The sequence below is a fragment of the Rhinatrema bivittatum genome, unplaced genomic scaffold (genome assembly GCF_901001135.1).
Source record: "Rhinatrema bivittatum unplaced genomic scaffold, aRhiBiv1.1, whole genome shotgun sequence".
NCBI classification, from domain to species: domain Eukaryota; kingdom Metazoa; phylum Chordata; class Amphibia; order Gymnophiona; family Rhinatrematidae; genus Rhinatrema; species Rhinatrema bivittatum.
The window spans coordinates 39,252-55,964 of record NW_021821548.1 but is presented as its reverse complement, the minus strand read 5'-3'; the positions used below and the strand labels follow the sequence as shown (position 1 = coordinate 55,964).

Genomic DNA, 16,713 nt, shown 5'->3' with positions numbered 1-16,713 from the left:
AATTCTCTCTTAGCCTGTCTTATCAATGTCTTACATTTAACTTGCCAACGCTTATGCATTATCCTATTTTCTTCTGATGGATCCTTCTTCCAATTTTTGAATGAAGATCTTTTGGCTAAAATAGCTTTTTTCACCTCCCCTTTTAACCAGGCCGGTAATCGTTTTGCCTTCTTTCCACCTTTCTTAATGTGTGGAATACATATGGACTGTGCTTCTAGGATGGTATTTTTTAACAATGACCACGCCTCTTGCACACTTTACTTTTGTAGCTGCTCCTTTCAGTTTTTTTCTATTTTTCTCATTTTATCAAAGTTTCCCTTTTGAAAGTTTCGCACAAGAGCCGTGGATTTTCTTACTGTCCCCCTTCCAGTCATTAATTCAAATTTGATCATATTATGATCACTATTGCCAAGCGGCCCCACCACCGTTACCTCTCTCACCAAGTCCTGTGCTCCACTGAGAATTAGATCTAAAATTGCTCCCTCTCTCGTCAGTTCCTGAACCAATTGCTCCATAAAGCTATCATTTATTCCATCCAGGAACATTATCTCTCTAGCGTGACCCGATGATACATTTACCCAGTCAGTATTGGGGTAATTGAAGTCTCCCATTATTACCGCACTACCAATTTGGTTAGCTTCCCTAATTTCTCTTAGCATTTCACTGTCCATCTCACCATCTTGACCAGGTGGACGGTAGTATACCCCTATCACTATAGTCTTCCCTGACACACAAGGGATTTCTACCCATAAAGATTCAATTTTGTATTTAGTCTCATGCAGGATGTTTATCCTGTTGGACTCTATGCCATCCCGGACATAAAGCGCCACACCTCCTCCCGAGTGCTCCTCCCTGTCATTGCGATATAATTTGTACCCCGGTATAGCACTGTCCCATTGGTTATCCTCTTTCCACCATGTCTCTGAGATGCCAATTAAGTCTATGTCATCATTCACTGCTATACATTCTAATTCTCCCATCTTACTTCTTAGACTTCTGGCACTAGCATACAAACATTTCAAAGTTTGTTTTTTGTTTGTATTTTTATTCTGCTTTTTAGTTGATAGGGATAAGTTAGAATTTTTTAGCTCAGGTGAGTTTTTAGTTACAGGCACTTGGACTACTTTTCTAATTATTGGAACCTCACTGTCGGGATGCCCTAATTCTAATGCATCATTAGTATCCTTTGAAGTTACCTCTCTCCGAACCATGGCAGTAGCTTGCTTATTACGGCAGTTACTACCCCTAACCAATTAAGTTAGATACTCACTTTGATGCGGCTCCAGCACTGTGCTCTACATCAATAGCAGGGGGGAAGGAAACTGGAACCAATAAGAGCTAAGAGAAACAGATAAGTATGAGAAAAATAAGTGTGAAAGCTTGCTGGGCAGACTGGATGGGCCACTTGGTCTTCTTCTGCCGTCACTTCTATGTTTCTATGTTAGATGATACAGGCAGTTTGGAGTTAATCATATCTGTGTGCTCTTTATTTAAATTCATCTGGGCTACTTTAACCTATCAGGATATTTTAACTTCCCTGTTACGCCATCATCCTTTGAAGATACTCCCCTCCAAACCAGTGCCTATGAGTAACTGGTGACTTTCCCCTACGTTCTGGTTTAAAAGCTGCTCTTTCTGTCAGTGCCAGAAGCCTGGTTCCACCCTGGTTAAGGTGAAGTCCATCCTGTTGGAATAGGTTCCCCTAACGAATCTAAAACCCTCTTACCTGTACCATTGTCTCATCCATGAACATAAGAACATAAGAAAATGCCATACTGGGTCAGACCAAGGGTCCATCAAGCCCAGCATCCTGTTTCCAACAGTGGCCAATCCAGGCCATAAGAACCTGGCAAGTACCCAAAAACTAAGTCTATTCCATGTAACCATTGCTAATGGCAGTGGCTATTCTCTAAGTGAACTTAATAGCAGGTAATGGACTTCTCCTCCAAGAACTTATCCAATCCTTTTTTAAACACAGCTATACTAACTGCACGAACCACATTCTCTGGCAACAAATTCCAGAGTTTAATTGTGCGTTGAGTAAAAAAGAACTTTCTCCGATTAGTTTTAAATGTGCCCCATGCTAACTTCATGGAGTGCCCCCTAGTCCTTCTACTATCCGAAAGAGTAAATAACCGATTCACATCTACCCGTTCTAGACCTCTCATGATTTTAAACACCTCTATCATATCCCCCCTCAGTCGTCTCTTCTCCAAGCTGAAAAGTCCTAACCTCTTTAGTCTTTCCTCATAGGGGAGTTGTTCCATTCCCCTTATCATTTTGGTAGCCCTTCTCTGTACCTTCTCCATCGCAATTATATCTTTTTTGAGATGCGGCGACCAGAATTGTACACAGTATTCAAGGTGCGGTCTCACCATGGAGCGATACAGAGGCATTATGACATTTTCCGTTTTATTCATCATTCCTTTTCTAATAATTCCCAACATTCTGTTTGCTTTTTTGACTGCCGCAGCACACTGAACCGACAATTTCAATGTGTTATCCACTATGACACCTAGATCTCTTTCTTGGGTTGTAGCACCTAATATGGAACCCAACATCGTGTAATTATAGCATGGGTTATTTTTCCCTATATGCATCACCTTGCACTTATCCACATTAAATTTCATCTGCCATTTGGATGCCCAATTTTCCAGTCTCACAAGGTCTTCCTGCAATTTATCACAATCTGCTTGTGATTTAACTACTCTGCACAATTTTGTGTCATCTGCAAATTTGATTATCTCACTCGTCGTATTTCTTTCCAGATCATTTATAAATATATTGAACAGTAAGGGTCCCAATACAGATCCCTGAGGCACTCCACTGTCCACTCCCTTCCACTGAGAAAATTGCCCATTTAATCCTACTCTCTGTTTCCTGTCTTCTAGCCAGTTTGCAATCCACGAAAGGACATCGCCACCTATCCCATGACTTTTTACTTTTCCTAGAAGCCTCTCATGAGGAACTTTGTCAAACGCCTTCTGAAAATCCAAGTATACTATATCTACCGGTTCACCTTTATCCACATGTTTATTAACTCCTTCAAAAAAGTGAAGCAGATTTGTGAGGCAAGACTTGCCCTGGGTAAAGCCATGCTGACTTTGTTCCATTAAACCATGCGTTGACACTCGGGAGCTCAGCCTGCTTCTGGGGTCCTGTACGTGGAACGGGAAGCATTTTCTAAGAATGCAACCCTGGAGATTCTGGATTTCAATCTACTATCTAAAAGCCTCCAGAACCTTCCTCCTGGATCCTTCCCAGCACTTAGTCCTAATCTTCTCCCCTTGGCTCTGTCATTGACTCTCTGAGTATGACACTGGAGACGCACTTTCCCTGTGCCTCAGTTTGAATCTCAGGCTCTGTCACTGACTTAGCACATACCACGAGAGTAAACCAGGACGTGTGTTGGGCAAGATCTCGGTGTGTCAGATTTACTGCCAGTGCTGTTAATACTTGCACTGTACCAAAGCATCACTGAAGTCAGCCTGGTGACTCAGTGACAAGCATGGCCCGAGGTCTGGCTTCCTCTGCCTGTACTGGCCACAGCTACAGAGGCAGCATTCATAGCCGGTGCAGGCTGGGAGGCAGTTGCTCAACAGTGACACGTGGTGGCCACATTAGCTGAGTTCTGGGGGTAGGGGTGGGAGAACCACAGTTTGTGGCCTGCTGGAAGGGGGGATATGTAATCATGCTAAAAAAAAAAAAAAAAAGCCCAGATACTTGTGAATGCAGAGTTACGGTGCCGTAGGCCAAAAGAAGTCAATTTTAATTCAAGCGAAAGTCCAAAGGAACAGGAGGAAACTGGGCAAAAAAAACCCCCTTCCATAGTGCCACAGAGAGCCTTCATCTGGAGCTCTCAGGGTGTAATATAAGCAGGCAACACAGCAAGGTGCGCTTGGAAGCTCTTTTAATCAGGCCAGTGGCGCCCAATACAACTGGGACTACTTCTGGGTCTTGGCCTCTGATTGCATCTCTCGGTAGGTGATAATCATCTGTCTCTCCATGCATCCACTAGCAATGCTGTTCTTGTTTTCTTTCTTCTTCTTTCCCTGGTTTTCCAGCATCAAACTTTTCATTGGTGTGAACGGGAATGTCTAAGGTGATCACAGCTTCTTCATTCCAGTTCTCTCAGGATTGCAATGCCAGTGTTTTTCAATGCACAAACCACGCTACCTTATTGCGCCTTTCTGTACACAGGCCTTCTGACATCGGCACATCGCACCCAGTCACAAGATTAACATTTCCAGTTCCATCCTACAGAACCTGCATTGGTCCGTTTTGTTTTTTTTTTTTTCTATTCTTGATGAAAACATCTTGTGCATAGTCCTGTGCTTCAATTCCTAATTTCTCTTCGTTAGGTTTCTCTCTCTTCAGCCATTCCTGGGTCAGGATCTGGTCTGTGAAAGTCTTTGTAGTTCCTATTGTATTTCTACTTTTATCACTTGTGTTTTCCGATCCCACTCTTTAAAGTGCTTTGATTTGCACGTTCTGTTCTTTTACTCTCTACATGTGCTCACATACCCCTGTTCTTCGGATTGCTTGGCCGAATCTGTTGATGGAAATTGTTGGTGGCCATTTACTTTTGTACTTCAGCACTTTCTGAGCATTTGGGCCTGTTGATGTCATTAAGATACCTGAAGGTTGTACATGTAATGCACAGTACTTCTATAAGGCCTATTCCTCCTTCAGCTCCTGGAATGTGCAGTCTCGCCAGATGCTGGTTCTCATAGATTAGCTGGTAGGCGTGGGATTTTCTTGTTCTTAAAACCCAATTCTTTGAGGTTTCTCCGGTCCCACGTTACGGCCCTATGCAAATTGCTTTCCCTCTCTGTGCCACAGTCCCAATCACAGGCTCTGTCACTGTACATAATCCTGAAGGAGTCATTTTTATCTTCCTATACTTCAGTTCTAATCCCCAGCTCTGCCACCGATTCTCCGTGATCCTGTAGGAGTCACTTTATTTCCCTGTGCCTCAGTTCTAATCTCTGGCTCTGTTGTTTGACCTCCCTCCCCTTTGATTAGGTTTTAGTATATTATTCCTTTTCCCTTTGGACAGCAGTGCACCTGGCCCCTGCAGCCCTACAGGCTTCTTTCTGTGCTGATCTGTAAAGCATATTGAGATCCCGTTTGTGTGAAAGGTGCTTTCATGTCGCCCATAAATAGAAGGCTGTGTGGGCAGAGAAGAAGTAAGACCAACCCGCTCCTTCTGTCTGCCCAGTTTTGCCTGCCGACACTGCTGATATATCCCAGCTGCATGGCTGCTTGTAAAATATCACTCCTTTTCCAGTAAAGGTTTTGTCATCTTCGCTTGTAATCTACCATCTCAGCCTCATGAGCGCACAAAATCCATTTAATTCCCATCCAGCTTCCTTCCTGTCCCATATCTATCCACAAGGCTTCTGTAGTCATCTAAATAACTACCAATACTAGCGTGGCTGTTGCCTGATCCTTTGTGCGGCCTGCCAGGCAGACCCGCCCCTGGGTACGTACACGACTCTAGTGGGACTTCTAGTTATTACCGCTGCTTACAGCCTGCCAGACAAACCCAGCTGCTAATTATATCCTGGCAGCCTGAGATAAATAGCTGTCAATACTTGTGCAGCTGTTGCCTGAACATCTGGCCTCCTAGGTACAAAACCTTAGATTGCAAGCCCTCTGGGGATAGAGAAATACCTACAGTACCTGAATGTAAACCGGTGGGATATCTCGATTGAGATCGAATGTCGGTATATAAAAATAATAAATAAATAGATAGATCCCCTGCCCGACACACCTGCATGTCTGTTAGGACCTGTAGATGTTACTGTATTTGCAGCCTGCCAAGCCCAGCTGCATGCTTGCCTGCATCTCCACCAAGACCTCTAACATTTAATATTACCCATTTTGCCATTAATTCTGGCAACATTTGTTTAGTCACTCAGGTAAGCTATTTTTATGTCTTGAAACATTAGGTCATGCTTTTGCTCTCTCCACTTTTTTGCTACTAAGGATCCTCTGCGCTTATCTTGTGCCTTCCTGGAAGTCTTTTACCGGTTTAGTCGGCAGCACTTGCTCTGCGTTTCTTGGGATTGACTTGGTTGATTTCCCTCGTCTTCATTTTGGATTCTCGTTTCACCCTTTATACCAAACTCGATCTGTTTTACAGCTTCGTTTCCTTCTGTTTTAGCAAACTGGGACATTCTCCTCAGGCAGACACAGGAGGGAAAATGTGAGGGAGAGGACTACAGGGTTAGTTTTTAAAAAGATGGAAAAAACGCAGCTACTAATTTCTTAAAATGTCCTTAGAATAAGATCAGAGGGCTCCAGGTCTGGCCTGATTTTATTCCCAATGCATCACTGGGATTTGTAGTCCTACTCTAAGTTCAGAGACACACTGGGGGTGGCAGTGGTAGAACCAGGTCTAGTTGAGGACCTGGAGCCCATTGGTGATCCCGGGATATAGCATTACATTATGACACCTCAGAGGCAGGACAAAATAGATCCAATAGGATAAGAATATCTCTTCTTGGTCCTGGAGTGGAAGGACTTATTTTGAAAGATGCAGCACTCCTGTCCCTCCCCTCAAAAAATAAATATCAGTACGCTCACGCTTACTGGCTTCAATACTGAATGCTCTTGTAGTTTCTCTCCAGAAAGATCCCCAACTCTAATTGGGAGATTATGATCTCCTATCTTAGGGTCATCGCCTCACTCAGAAAAAAAACAGGCTTATCCAATCCTGGCTTTGCCCCTTTGTGTGCATGGAGTTCTGATTTCTTTTATGAAAAGCAGGTCTACATCTCCCTGCATGCAAAGAGTAGAACCTGGACTAATCCAGTCTCTTCTGGTTGATTTGGTTGAGGTGACAACCCTAATCTCCAAGCTTCTTGGGTCTCAACTGCTTCTGAAGGGTGGCCTGAATGCTTACCTCCCTCTCCACAAAACATGTTAATGGTCATAGCCATGTTGGCATCAACAGGACTCACAGGACTATGCATCCCACTTGGAAATCAATGGGTGAAGTAATTCAGTTGACCCTTCCCAAAGGAAAATGACATTCAAATAAAAAGTATAGGGTGTGGGAGCAATTCTTTTTCTGTTATCCATAAAGCCCCTTACCCTTCTGGCCTCCTGGTACATAATAGCTTGCAAGCTGTAGCAAAATAACTTAAGAGTTGGGTTAGGGGTGGGAGAGGGAGATAGAAGTACATAAGAAAAGGGGAATCAATGGCCACCTTCAACTATGCATACATCAATCTCATGGGATAACTGGTGGGGGGAGGAGTATCTATCTGGAATTTAGAGAAAAGACAAGTCAAGATGTAGAGGAGCGGAGCGTCCCAAAAAGACATACATGTAACAGAGATGAAGGCAGGGCGCAGAAGATTTGAAATACCCCCACCACCATTGCTATGCCCCCCTCCTGTAGCAAAGTCTTCTTTCTCATCCATGGGCTCCTCGACCAGTCCCCCTGCAAAACCCGTTTCTGGTGGTGGGGGACTGGCATGCAGGAAGGAGTAATGCTCTGCTTTAAAATGTTTCACTTTATTCTCTCCCCCTTCCCAAATGTGTAATTTTATATTTCACTTTTAAATATGCCTAAAACAGTCTCCATACCTTTTGCATGACATTCGGGGGCGGGGATGGGAGGAGAGGAATTATTAACCGCCCTGGAACAACCCCATCAAAAGTTCTTCTCACAACACCTCCATCAGAGGAGGAAACAGTAAATAATAATCAAAAGAAAGGAAATACCTGCCCTCAAAATTATATATATATATTTATATTTATAGAACAAACGAGAGGAAAAAGAAAAAATTCTGAGCACATGACACAAACCCCCCCACACACACTTTCCTTTATCTTTTGTCCCCTCCCTCCCTCCCTCCCTCTTTGTCTTAAAGTTTGATCCATGTTGGTATAGTTTATTTTTTTAAACCTTTCTATTTTTTGGTGTGGTATTAAAGTTTTTTTGTTTTGTTTTTTTTTTTTGTTGTTGTTGGTTTGTTTCACTTCCATTTCCTTTTTGTAGAACTTTGGATTCCCAAAAAAAAAACAAAAAAAAAACTAATTTATAATAGCAAATAACAAAGTCTCTCAACGGAAACACATCAAGTCCATATAAAAGCAAAAGAGTGAGCGCATGGGAGGAAGAGCATGCACTGGGCAGCTTGTGAGTGAGAGGAAGACAAAGAGGCAAAGAAAAATAGAAAACCGAGACTGACAGAAAGAGAAGACAGAGAAAAATACAAAGAGACGAAAAGAAACAATGAAAAATACAAAAAGTGACAATCAAAAAATACAAAGACCAACAGTGACAGAGAGAGAAAAAGAGGCAAAGAGAAAGAGACAGTGAAAACTACAAAGACCAAAATGTGACAGGTGAAAGACAAAATAAAAATCACAGGGAGAGAGACAAATCCAAAGACCAAGAGCGACAAAAAGAAAGGAAGACGACAAAGAAAAATACAAAGACCTAGAAAGAGACTAAAAATGTAACGAGAAAGACACAGAAACATACAAATACCAAGAGTAACTGAGAAAAAAAGCAAAGAGAGAGAGAAGATGAGAAACACAAAGGAAAAGAACAGGTAGAGGGCTCCGCTGAGAAAATTAAAGCCATAAGGGTGGGAGGAGGAGGGGAATGATCCCCCTTAAAATCCTATCCTTCCCCCATTACTTCTCTCCCGGCTGCTGGAGAGAGAGAGAGAGACGTGCACAGTTCCATCTTTCCGTTGAGTCCCCAGGATGTCCATCGTTCATTTCGGGAACACCAACAATGAGAAAAGAATACAGGGGACACTTAAGATGGACAGGAAAAAAAAAGAAAATAAAACAAATATATTTCCCTCCTCTCAGTCTCCTCCCCCGTAAAGAGACAATAAATAAATTCTACTCAGTTTTCCCTCGCCTCCTCGTCCCCAAAATCTGCAGTTCTGGAAGAGGAGTTAACATTGGCAAGTCAGCGTGTTTTCGGGGAGGGGAGGGAGAGAAGGGGGGGTGGGGGCCGGGTACAGAAAGAGATGGCCCTCGCTACACCCCCTCCCCCCCTCCCAATGCAGTCTGAAGATTCTTCTCTTTAGGATTTTCCCGACACAAGGAGATTAAAAAAAAAAGGTCGTCACAGGTCTTCACGTGTCCTGAAGGAGTCTTTTCTAAGTTTTCGTATCTTTGTAAATTTTTTAACTATTTTTTTTTTTTTTTACAAGAGTTCTGTTAAAACACTGTAGCGTCTTAAGAGGTTGTTTTTTTCTTTTCTTTTCTTTTCTTTTTTCTTTGAAATGGCACTCCCCCCCCCCCCCTCACCCCCCACCCCCCCCAGACAAGGAGAAAAAAAAATCTTATATACTCCACAAGAGTGAGGAAAACCAGATGGAAAATACTTTGGGAAGTCTTTGCGTTGGTTTTCTTACAATTGTTCGTATTTTTGGCCTTTTGTTTTGTTTTTGAAGAAGAAGAGAAAAAAAAAAAAAAAAAGGCGAGAAGCAGTGCGTGAGGTGGCAGAGAAGTCAGGGGGGGTGAAAGAAGGGGAGGGAAGGAGATGAGAATGGAGGAGAGACGTGGAGGGAGGAAGAGAAGATGGGTGGAAGGGAGAAGCGAGGGAAAGGGGGGAGGACGGAGAAGGAAAGGAGGAGTCTGCCGTACGCTGGGTGGAAGAGGAGGAGGTTCCTGGGCGGGTGGCTGAGCGAGTGAGCGAGAGAGAGATATATAGAGATAACAATATATATTTATACATTGAGATGGGCTCCCTTAAGCCACGATCGCAGAGGTAGTCACAGTTTTTGGGCTGGAGTCTGTATGAGGTATCTTCACGTCCTCTTTGGCAAAGGTGGAGTCACTCTGGCGGCGCTGGTGGGCGGGGGAGCGCAGGTGCTCGTGCAGGGCCTCCCTGCCGTTCAGCAGCACCTCGCACGGCAGGCAGTGGTAGGTGCAGACCGACAGGCGCAGCGGCGGCGGCCCGGGCAGGGCCCCGTAGAAGCAGCAGGCGGAGGCCTGGTGGGCGAGGGCCGCCCCTTCCTCCTCGAAGGCGGCCTCGCACTGGCGGCAGAGGTACTTGTGGGCGATGTCCACGGTGGAAATGCCGGCGCTCCGCAGCAGCGGCGGCGCGGCGTCCTCGCCCGCGGCCTCGGCCTGCGGCTGGCAGGGGGCTGAGGGGGCGCCCTCCGCCGGGGGGGAGACGAGGCAGGGCCGGGCGGGCTCTGGCGCCGGCTTCGGCTCTGGCTGCAGCAGGGAGCTGGGCAGGAGGCCGATGAGCGTCTGAGGTATGACGGGGTTCATGGGGAACAAGCTCTTCTTCATTCCGTAAAGCTGCTGGAAGTAGGCCCCCTGCACCTGAGGGCTGAAGAGCGCAGGGGTGCCGGGGAGGGAGAAGGGCAGGAACTGGCCCCCCAGCAGGGGGCCGCATCCCGGGCCCCCGCTGATGGCAGCCTGCAGGGGCTTGAGGTTCTTGGGCCGAGGCACCGCGCCCGCCGCGGCTGGCGGCTCCGGCAGGTGGTGGGCCTTGCCGGGGGGCGGCGGCGGGGCGCGTCCCTCGCTGTGCTGTTTCTCTGGTGAGGTTTCGGCGACGGGCTCAGCACTGGTTTGGTCTGGCGGAGGTTTCTGAGGTACAGGACGGCTCGGGAGGGACGGCACGGGCAAGAGAGCTGGAGCCACGGAGGCACTGACTCCTAGGAGACTGGAGGGAGGGCCTGCAAGAGATTCAGAGATCAGGATTAGCGGGGAGACACCTTTGCATTATCGTCCCTCCCCCCCTTCCACCAGTGTATGAAATTATTATTCCCGTGTCATGGTATATCCCCCTCTCCCATCCTGTCCCACCTCACTGTATATCCCCCTCGCCCATCCTGTCCCACCTCACTGTAACCTAACTGTCCTCATCCCCATCCTAAACCGGTCCCTTCACCCCACTGTAATCTGATGCGCCCCTCCTCCATTGTACACCTGTCCCCATCTCACTGAAACACTCTCCTCCTCCCCATTTCCCTGCAATCTCTCCTCCCCCACTGTACCAGCATTCGCCTTCTTGAACCTTTCTATGCCCCGTTCTCTCTCGGAAAGGTGAGATGCACAGGCAAAGGAGGAGAAAGAGACAGGGAGAGAAATGGATTTAAAATGCAGAGCCAGGAAAGGTGTTCATCAGATTTTCTAAGCTTGGCTGTCAGTTCTCCCTTCTCTGATCCTCCTGAGCCAGATACCGCTAGGCTCAGGGTCCCATTAACCCATCGTCCGCGGCAGCCACGTTCCCATCTTCTCCACAGCACGCCAGAGCCATGACGTCACACTGCTGCCTGGCAATCACGGGGTTAAGTCCCTAACCCACTGCTAAGGGGACATTTGACAGAATAAAGACAGTGACAGGAGCCTGGGAGGCCCCAGACAAAGCTGATTTTAGACATCAGCTTGATAAGGAGAAAGATCAGACCCAATTGTACTTATCATTTAACACAATAATATGAAAAAGGATAAATCTTCGGCTCCATTTAGTTTCTGCCCATTCTCCCTTCCTTAAAACTGCTGGAGACCAGAACTGATCTGTTTCATCCATCACTCCCCCAACCCTGTGCCTGTCCCAGGCTTTACCCACCTCTGAGGATCCTCTGTGCTTATCCCAGGCTTTACCCCTCACTCCCCCACCTCTGAGGATCCTCTGTGCTTATCCCAGGCTTTACCCCTCACTCCCCCACCTCTGAGGATCCTCTGTGCTTATCCCAGGCTTTACCCCTCACTCCCCCACCTCTGAGGATCCTCTGTGCTTATCCCAGGCTTTACCCCTCACTCCCCCACCTCTGAGGATCCCCTGTGCTTATTCCGGGCTTTACCCCTCACTCCCCCACCTCTGAGGATCCTCTGTGCTTATCCCAGGCTTTACCCCTCACTCCCCCACCTCTGAGGATCCTCTGTGCTTATCCCGGGCTTTACCCCTCACTCTCCCACCTCTGAGGATCCTCTGTGCTTATCCCGGGCTTTACCCCTCACTCCCCCACCTCTGAGGATCCTCTGTGCCCATCCCGGGGTTTACCCCTCACTCCCCTGCCTCTGAGGATCCTCTGTGCTTATCCCGGGCTTTACCCCTCACTCTCCCGCCTCTGAGGATCCTCTGTTCTTATCCCGGGCTTTATCATTCACTCCCCCGCCTCTGAGGATCCTCTGTGCTTATCCCGGGCTTTACCCCTCACTCCCCCACCTCTGAGGATCCTCCGTGCTTATCCCGGGCTTTACCCCTCACTCTCCCACCTCCGAGGATCCTCCGTGCTTATCTCGGGCTTTACCCCTCACCTCCGAGGATCCTCCGTGCTTATCCCGGGCTTTACCCCTCACTCCCCCACCTCCGAGGATCCTCCGTGCTTATCCCGGGCTTTACCCCTCACTCCCCCACCTCCGAGGATCCTCCGTGCTTATCCCGGGCTTTACCCCTCACTCCCCCACCTCCGAGGATCCTCTGTGCTTATCCCGGGCTTTACCCTCACTCCCCCACCTTTGAGGATCCTCTGTGCTTATCCCGGACTTTACCCTCACTCCCCCACCTCCGAGGATCCTCTGTGCTTATCCCGGGCTTTACCCCTCACTCCCCCACCTCTGAGGATCCTCTGTGCTTATCCCGGGCTTTACCCCTCACTCCCCCACCTCTGAGGATCCTCTGTGCCCGTCCCAGGCTTTACCTCTCACTCCCTCACCTCTGAGGATCCTCTGTGCTTATCCCAGGCTTTACCCCTCACTCCCCCACCTCTGAGGATCCTCTGTGCTTATCCCAGGCTTTACCCCTCACTCCCCCACCTCTGAGGATCCTCTGTGCCCGTCCCAGGCTTTACCCCTCACTCCCCCACCTCTGAGGATCCTCTGTGCTTATCCCAGGCTTTATCCCTCACTCCCCCACCTCTGAGGATCCTCTGTGCTTATCCCAGGCTTTACCCCTCACTCCTCCACCTCTGAGGATCCTCTGTGCCCGTCCCAGGCTTTACCCCTCACTCCCCCACCTCTGAGGATCCTCTGTGCTTATCCCAGGCTTTATCCCTCACTCCCCCACCTCTGAGGATCCTCTGTGCTTATCCCAGGCTTTACCCCTCACTCCTCCACCTCTGAGGATCCTCTGTGCCCGTCCCAGGCTTTACCCCTCACTCCCCCACCTCCGAGGATCCTCTGCGCTTATCCCAGGCTTTATCCCTCACTCCCCCACCTCCGAGGATCCTCTGCGCTTATCTCAGGCTTTACCGCTCATTCCCCCATTGCTAAAGATGCTGTCTGCATCCCAGAGTTTCTTGAATTCTCCTACGGTTTTGGTTTCCACCATCTCCTCTGCAGGCTGCCATTACTCCTGAATCTACCACCTTACAGCCTCTTGTTTTAGACTTTTCTTTCCTCTACAAGAAATTTGCTTGTGCATTATTCGTACCTTTGAGGTATTTAAATGCCTTCCCCTCTGCTCTATGGTATACATATGTAAGTCTTTATCTCACGTCATGGGGCGTTTGGTCTATCCTGGCACTGGAACCTGAGAGTCCTTTGCAGGCGGTGAGAGATCCCTCTTATAACTGCGTGAGCGCTGGGGGGGCGAGAGGTTACAGGGCAGAAGGGCTTCATATACGAGTCACTAATGCCAAAAGGTGGCTCTACTATGGCACATCCGTGTGATTTTGGGGTCTGGATAAGGAAGAGGAATGCAAACATACGAGAAGCCAGGGCGGTGCAGAGAGCAGGCAGTCCTGACACAGAGAATGCAAAAAAAAAAAAAAATGGGAGTGAGAGAGCGAGAATAAAACCCAAAGGAAGACAGAGAGAAGCAGAGGGGGAGAGTATGGCTTAAGGAGAACGAGAGAAAGTAGGGAGAAACACCTGACGTCCCACTAAAAGGATCACAATTTCTTCTCAGTCCATTAATGCCCTTTGTTCATACCTCACAGGTTTTCATTACTTTAAAGATTCCTGCAGCACTGGGAATCTGAATGTATGTGTGGATACAGCGGATACCTCTGTGCGTACAGATAGGGCAAACAGGGATACGTTAGCGTGCGTGCATACCGACTGGCGATATCGGCGCGAATCTGTATGTATATGCAGAAGGGGATACCTGTGTGGATATATCAAGTGCAATAAACTTGGCTATAGAAAGGAAACACCACCCAACAATCCAAAGAATCAAATGATCAAGGGGATGGATATAAATCACAAAAATATTACTGTATAAGCCTTCAAATACCAATACCTTTAATACAATAGTAATCCACAATATGCAATAATTAATCAAACGTCTATGGTACAAATCATTCAAATATCAATAATTTTAATGTAATAGTTATCTACAGTATATAATAGTTAATCTGACATCTGCAATACAAGCCATATAACTCATCCTAAACATATCATCCCACCTTCCTACATACATCATATCTTATAAACCCCAAGAAAATACATACAACCTAGAAAAGCACACACATACTTTATATAATAACAACACAAATCTACTGTACATACTATCTAAACACCACACTCACATACATTCACTGCACAAATCTAACCAACAACAATCTTTCATTCTACAAACATACCAACTACCAATCAAAAAGAAAACAAATACTGCCATAAAAAAGAAAACCACTACCAGCAATAGGTTAACAATATAGACATCTATCTATCGATGCAGCTTCTTCCATAAACAACATCTATCCCTCCAATGTAACTTCAAAGCTTCTGTCATCAATCCTCAGATATAACGTTAAGAACATAAGAACATGCCATACTAGGTCAGACCAAGGGTCCATCAAGCCCAGTATTCTGTTTCCAACAGTGGCCAATCCAGGCCATAAGAACCTGGCAAGTACCCAAAAACTAAGTCTATTCCATGTTACTATCTCCCTCAATGTAACTTCAAAGCTTCTCTTGTCAATCCTCAGATATAATGCTGAATTTTATATCTCCTTCAATGTAACTTCAAAGCTTCTGTCATCAATCCTCAGATATAACGTTAAGAACATAAGAACATGCCATACTGGGTCAGACCAAGGGTCCATCAAGCCCAGCATCCTGTTTCCAACAGTGGCCAATCCAAGCCATAAGAACCTGGCAAGTACCCAAAAACTAAGTCTATTCCATGTTACTATCTCCCTCAATGTAACTTCAAAGCTTCTCTTGTCAATCCTCAGATATAATGCTGAATTTCATATCTCCTTCAATGTAACTTCAAAGCTTCTCTTGTCAATCCTCAGATATAACGCTGAATTTCATATCTCCTTCAATGTAACTTCAAAGCTTCTCTTGTCAATCCTCAGATATAACGCTGAATTTCATATCTCCTTCAATGTAACTTCAAAGCTTCTCTCGTCAATCCGCAGATATAACGTTGAATTTCATTCTCTTCAATGTAACTTCAAAGCTTCTCTAACGCTTAATTTCATATCTCCTTCGATGTAACTTCAAAGCTTCTCTAACGCTGAATTTCATATCTCCTTCGATGTAACTGTAAAGCTTGTCCCATCTGTCCTCAGTTGCAACTTTAAATCTTGTCCTAACAAGATTGGTTCGCCATTTTGTTAAGAGTGTTTGTTGGTGTGTCATGATGCGGTTTGCACTGGATATTTTGTGAAATAATCTGTTGGAGATTTCTTTCAGTATATTTTTGCCCTGCATGAAGCTTTTTTTTTTGGCCAAATTAGATGTTCCCCTGAAGGTAGCCTTTTAGGTGAGGCAAAACACGGTCCATTTTGAAACAAGATTTAAAGTTGCATCTGAGGACAGACGGGGCAAGCTTTGAAGTTACATCAAAAGAAATATGAAATTCAACGTTATATCTGGCCACTGTTGTCTGTAGGAGTGATGTCATGCAATTATGGAGGTGAGGTGCAAAGCTCATTATCACTGATCTGTTTAGTATGTCTAATTTATTTTATAATGTTATGCTATGTCTTTTAATATTTTTGGAATTTTAATTCATTATTTTACTGTGTTATTTCTGGATTTTATGATTGTTCTCTTGGAAACTGCTAAGAAATTCTGATTGGCAGTGTACAAATATTTAATTAAATAAAAAATAAATAAATCTGATGAGTGACAAGAGAAGCTTTGAAGTTACATTGAAGGAGACATGAAATTCAATGTTATATCTGAGGATTGACAAGAGAAGCTATGAAGTTACGTCGAAGGAGTTATGAAATTCAACGTTATATCTGAGGACTGATGAGAGAAGCGTTGAAGTTATATCGAAGGAGATACGAAATTCAATGTTATATCTGAGGATTGATGAGAGAAGCTTTGAAATTATATTGGAGGATAGACATTTATGGGACAAGCTACATCAATACACGTCTATATTGGTAACCTAGTGCTGGCAGTGTTTGTTTGGTTTTTTTTTGACAGCAGTATGTTTTCTTTTTGATTGGTAGTTGGTATGTTTGTAGAGTGAAAGATTGTTGTTGGTTAGATTTGTGAGGTGAATGTATGTGAGTGTGGTGTTTTGCCTTTTTTAGATAGTGAATGCAGTAGATTTGTGTTGTTATTACATAAAGTATGTGTGTGTTTTTCTAGGTTGTATGTATTTTATTGGGGTTTATAAGATGTGATGTATGTAGGAAGGTGGGATGATATATTTAGGATGAGTTATATGGCCTGCATGGCAGAAGTCTGATTAACTATTATGCACTATGGATCACTATTATATTAAAGTTATTGGGATTTTGGGATTTGAAGGATTTGTACCATAGATGTTTTATCAATTATTGTATATTGTGGATTACTGTTATA

General features: G+C 45.5%; 1 protein-coding gene across 1 annotated transcript in view; it reads right to left on the bottom strand.

Annotated features, from left to right (window-relative positions):
• Positions 1–9,406: 9,406 nt before the first annotated feature.
• The window catches only part of LOC115082732 (zinc finger homeobox protein 2-like), a gene marked incomplete at its 5' end in the record, with an annotated part of 32,864 nt that continues 25,557 nt past the window's right edge, over positions 9,407–16,713 (bottom strand). Inside the window, one exon of the mRNA XM_029586918.1 lies at positions 9,407–10,670. Coding sequence (XP_029442778.1) covers positions 9,733–10,670 — 938 coding nt within the window. The remainder of the gene's footprint in view (positions 10,671–16,713) is intronic.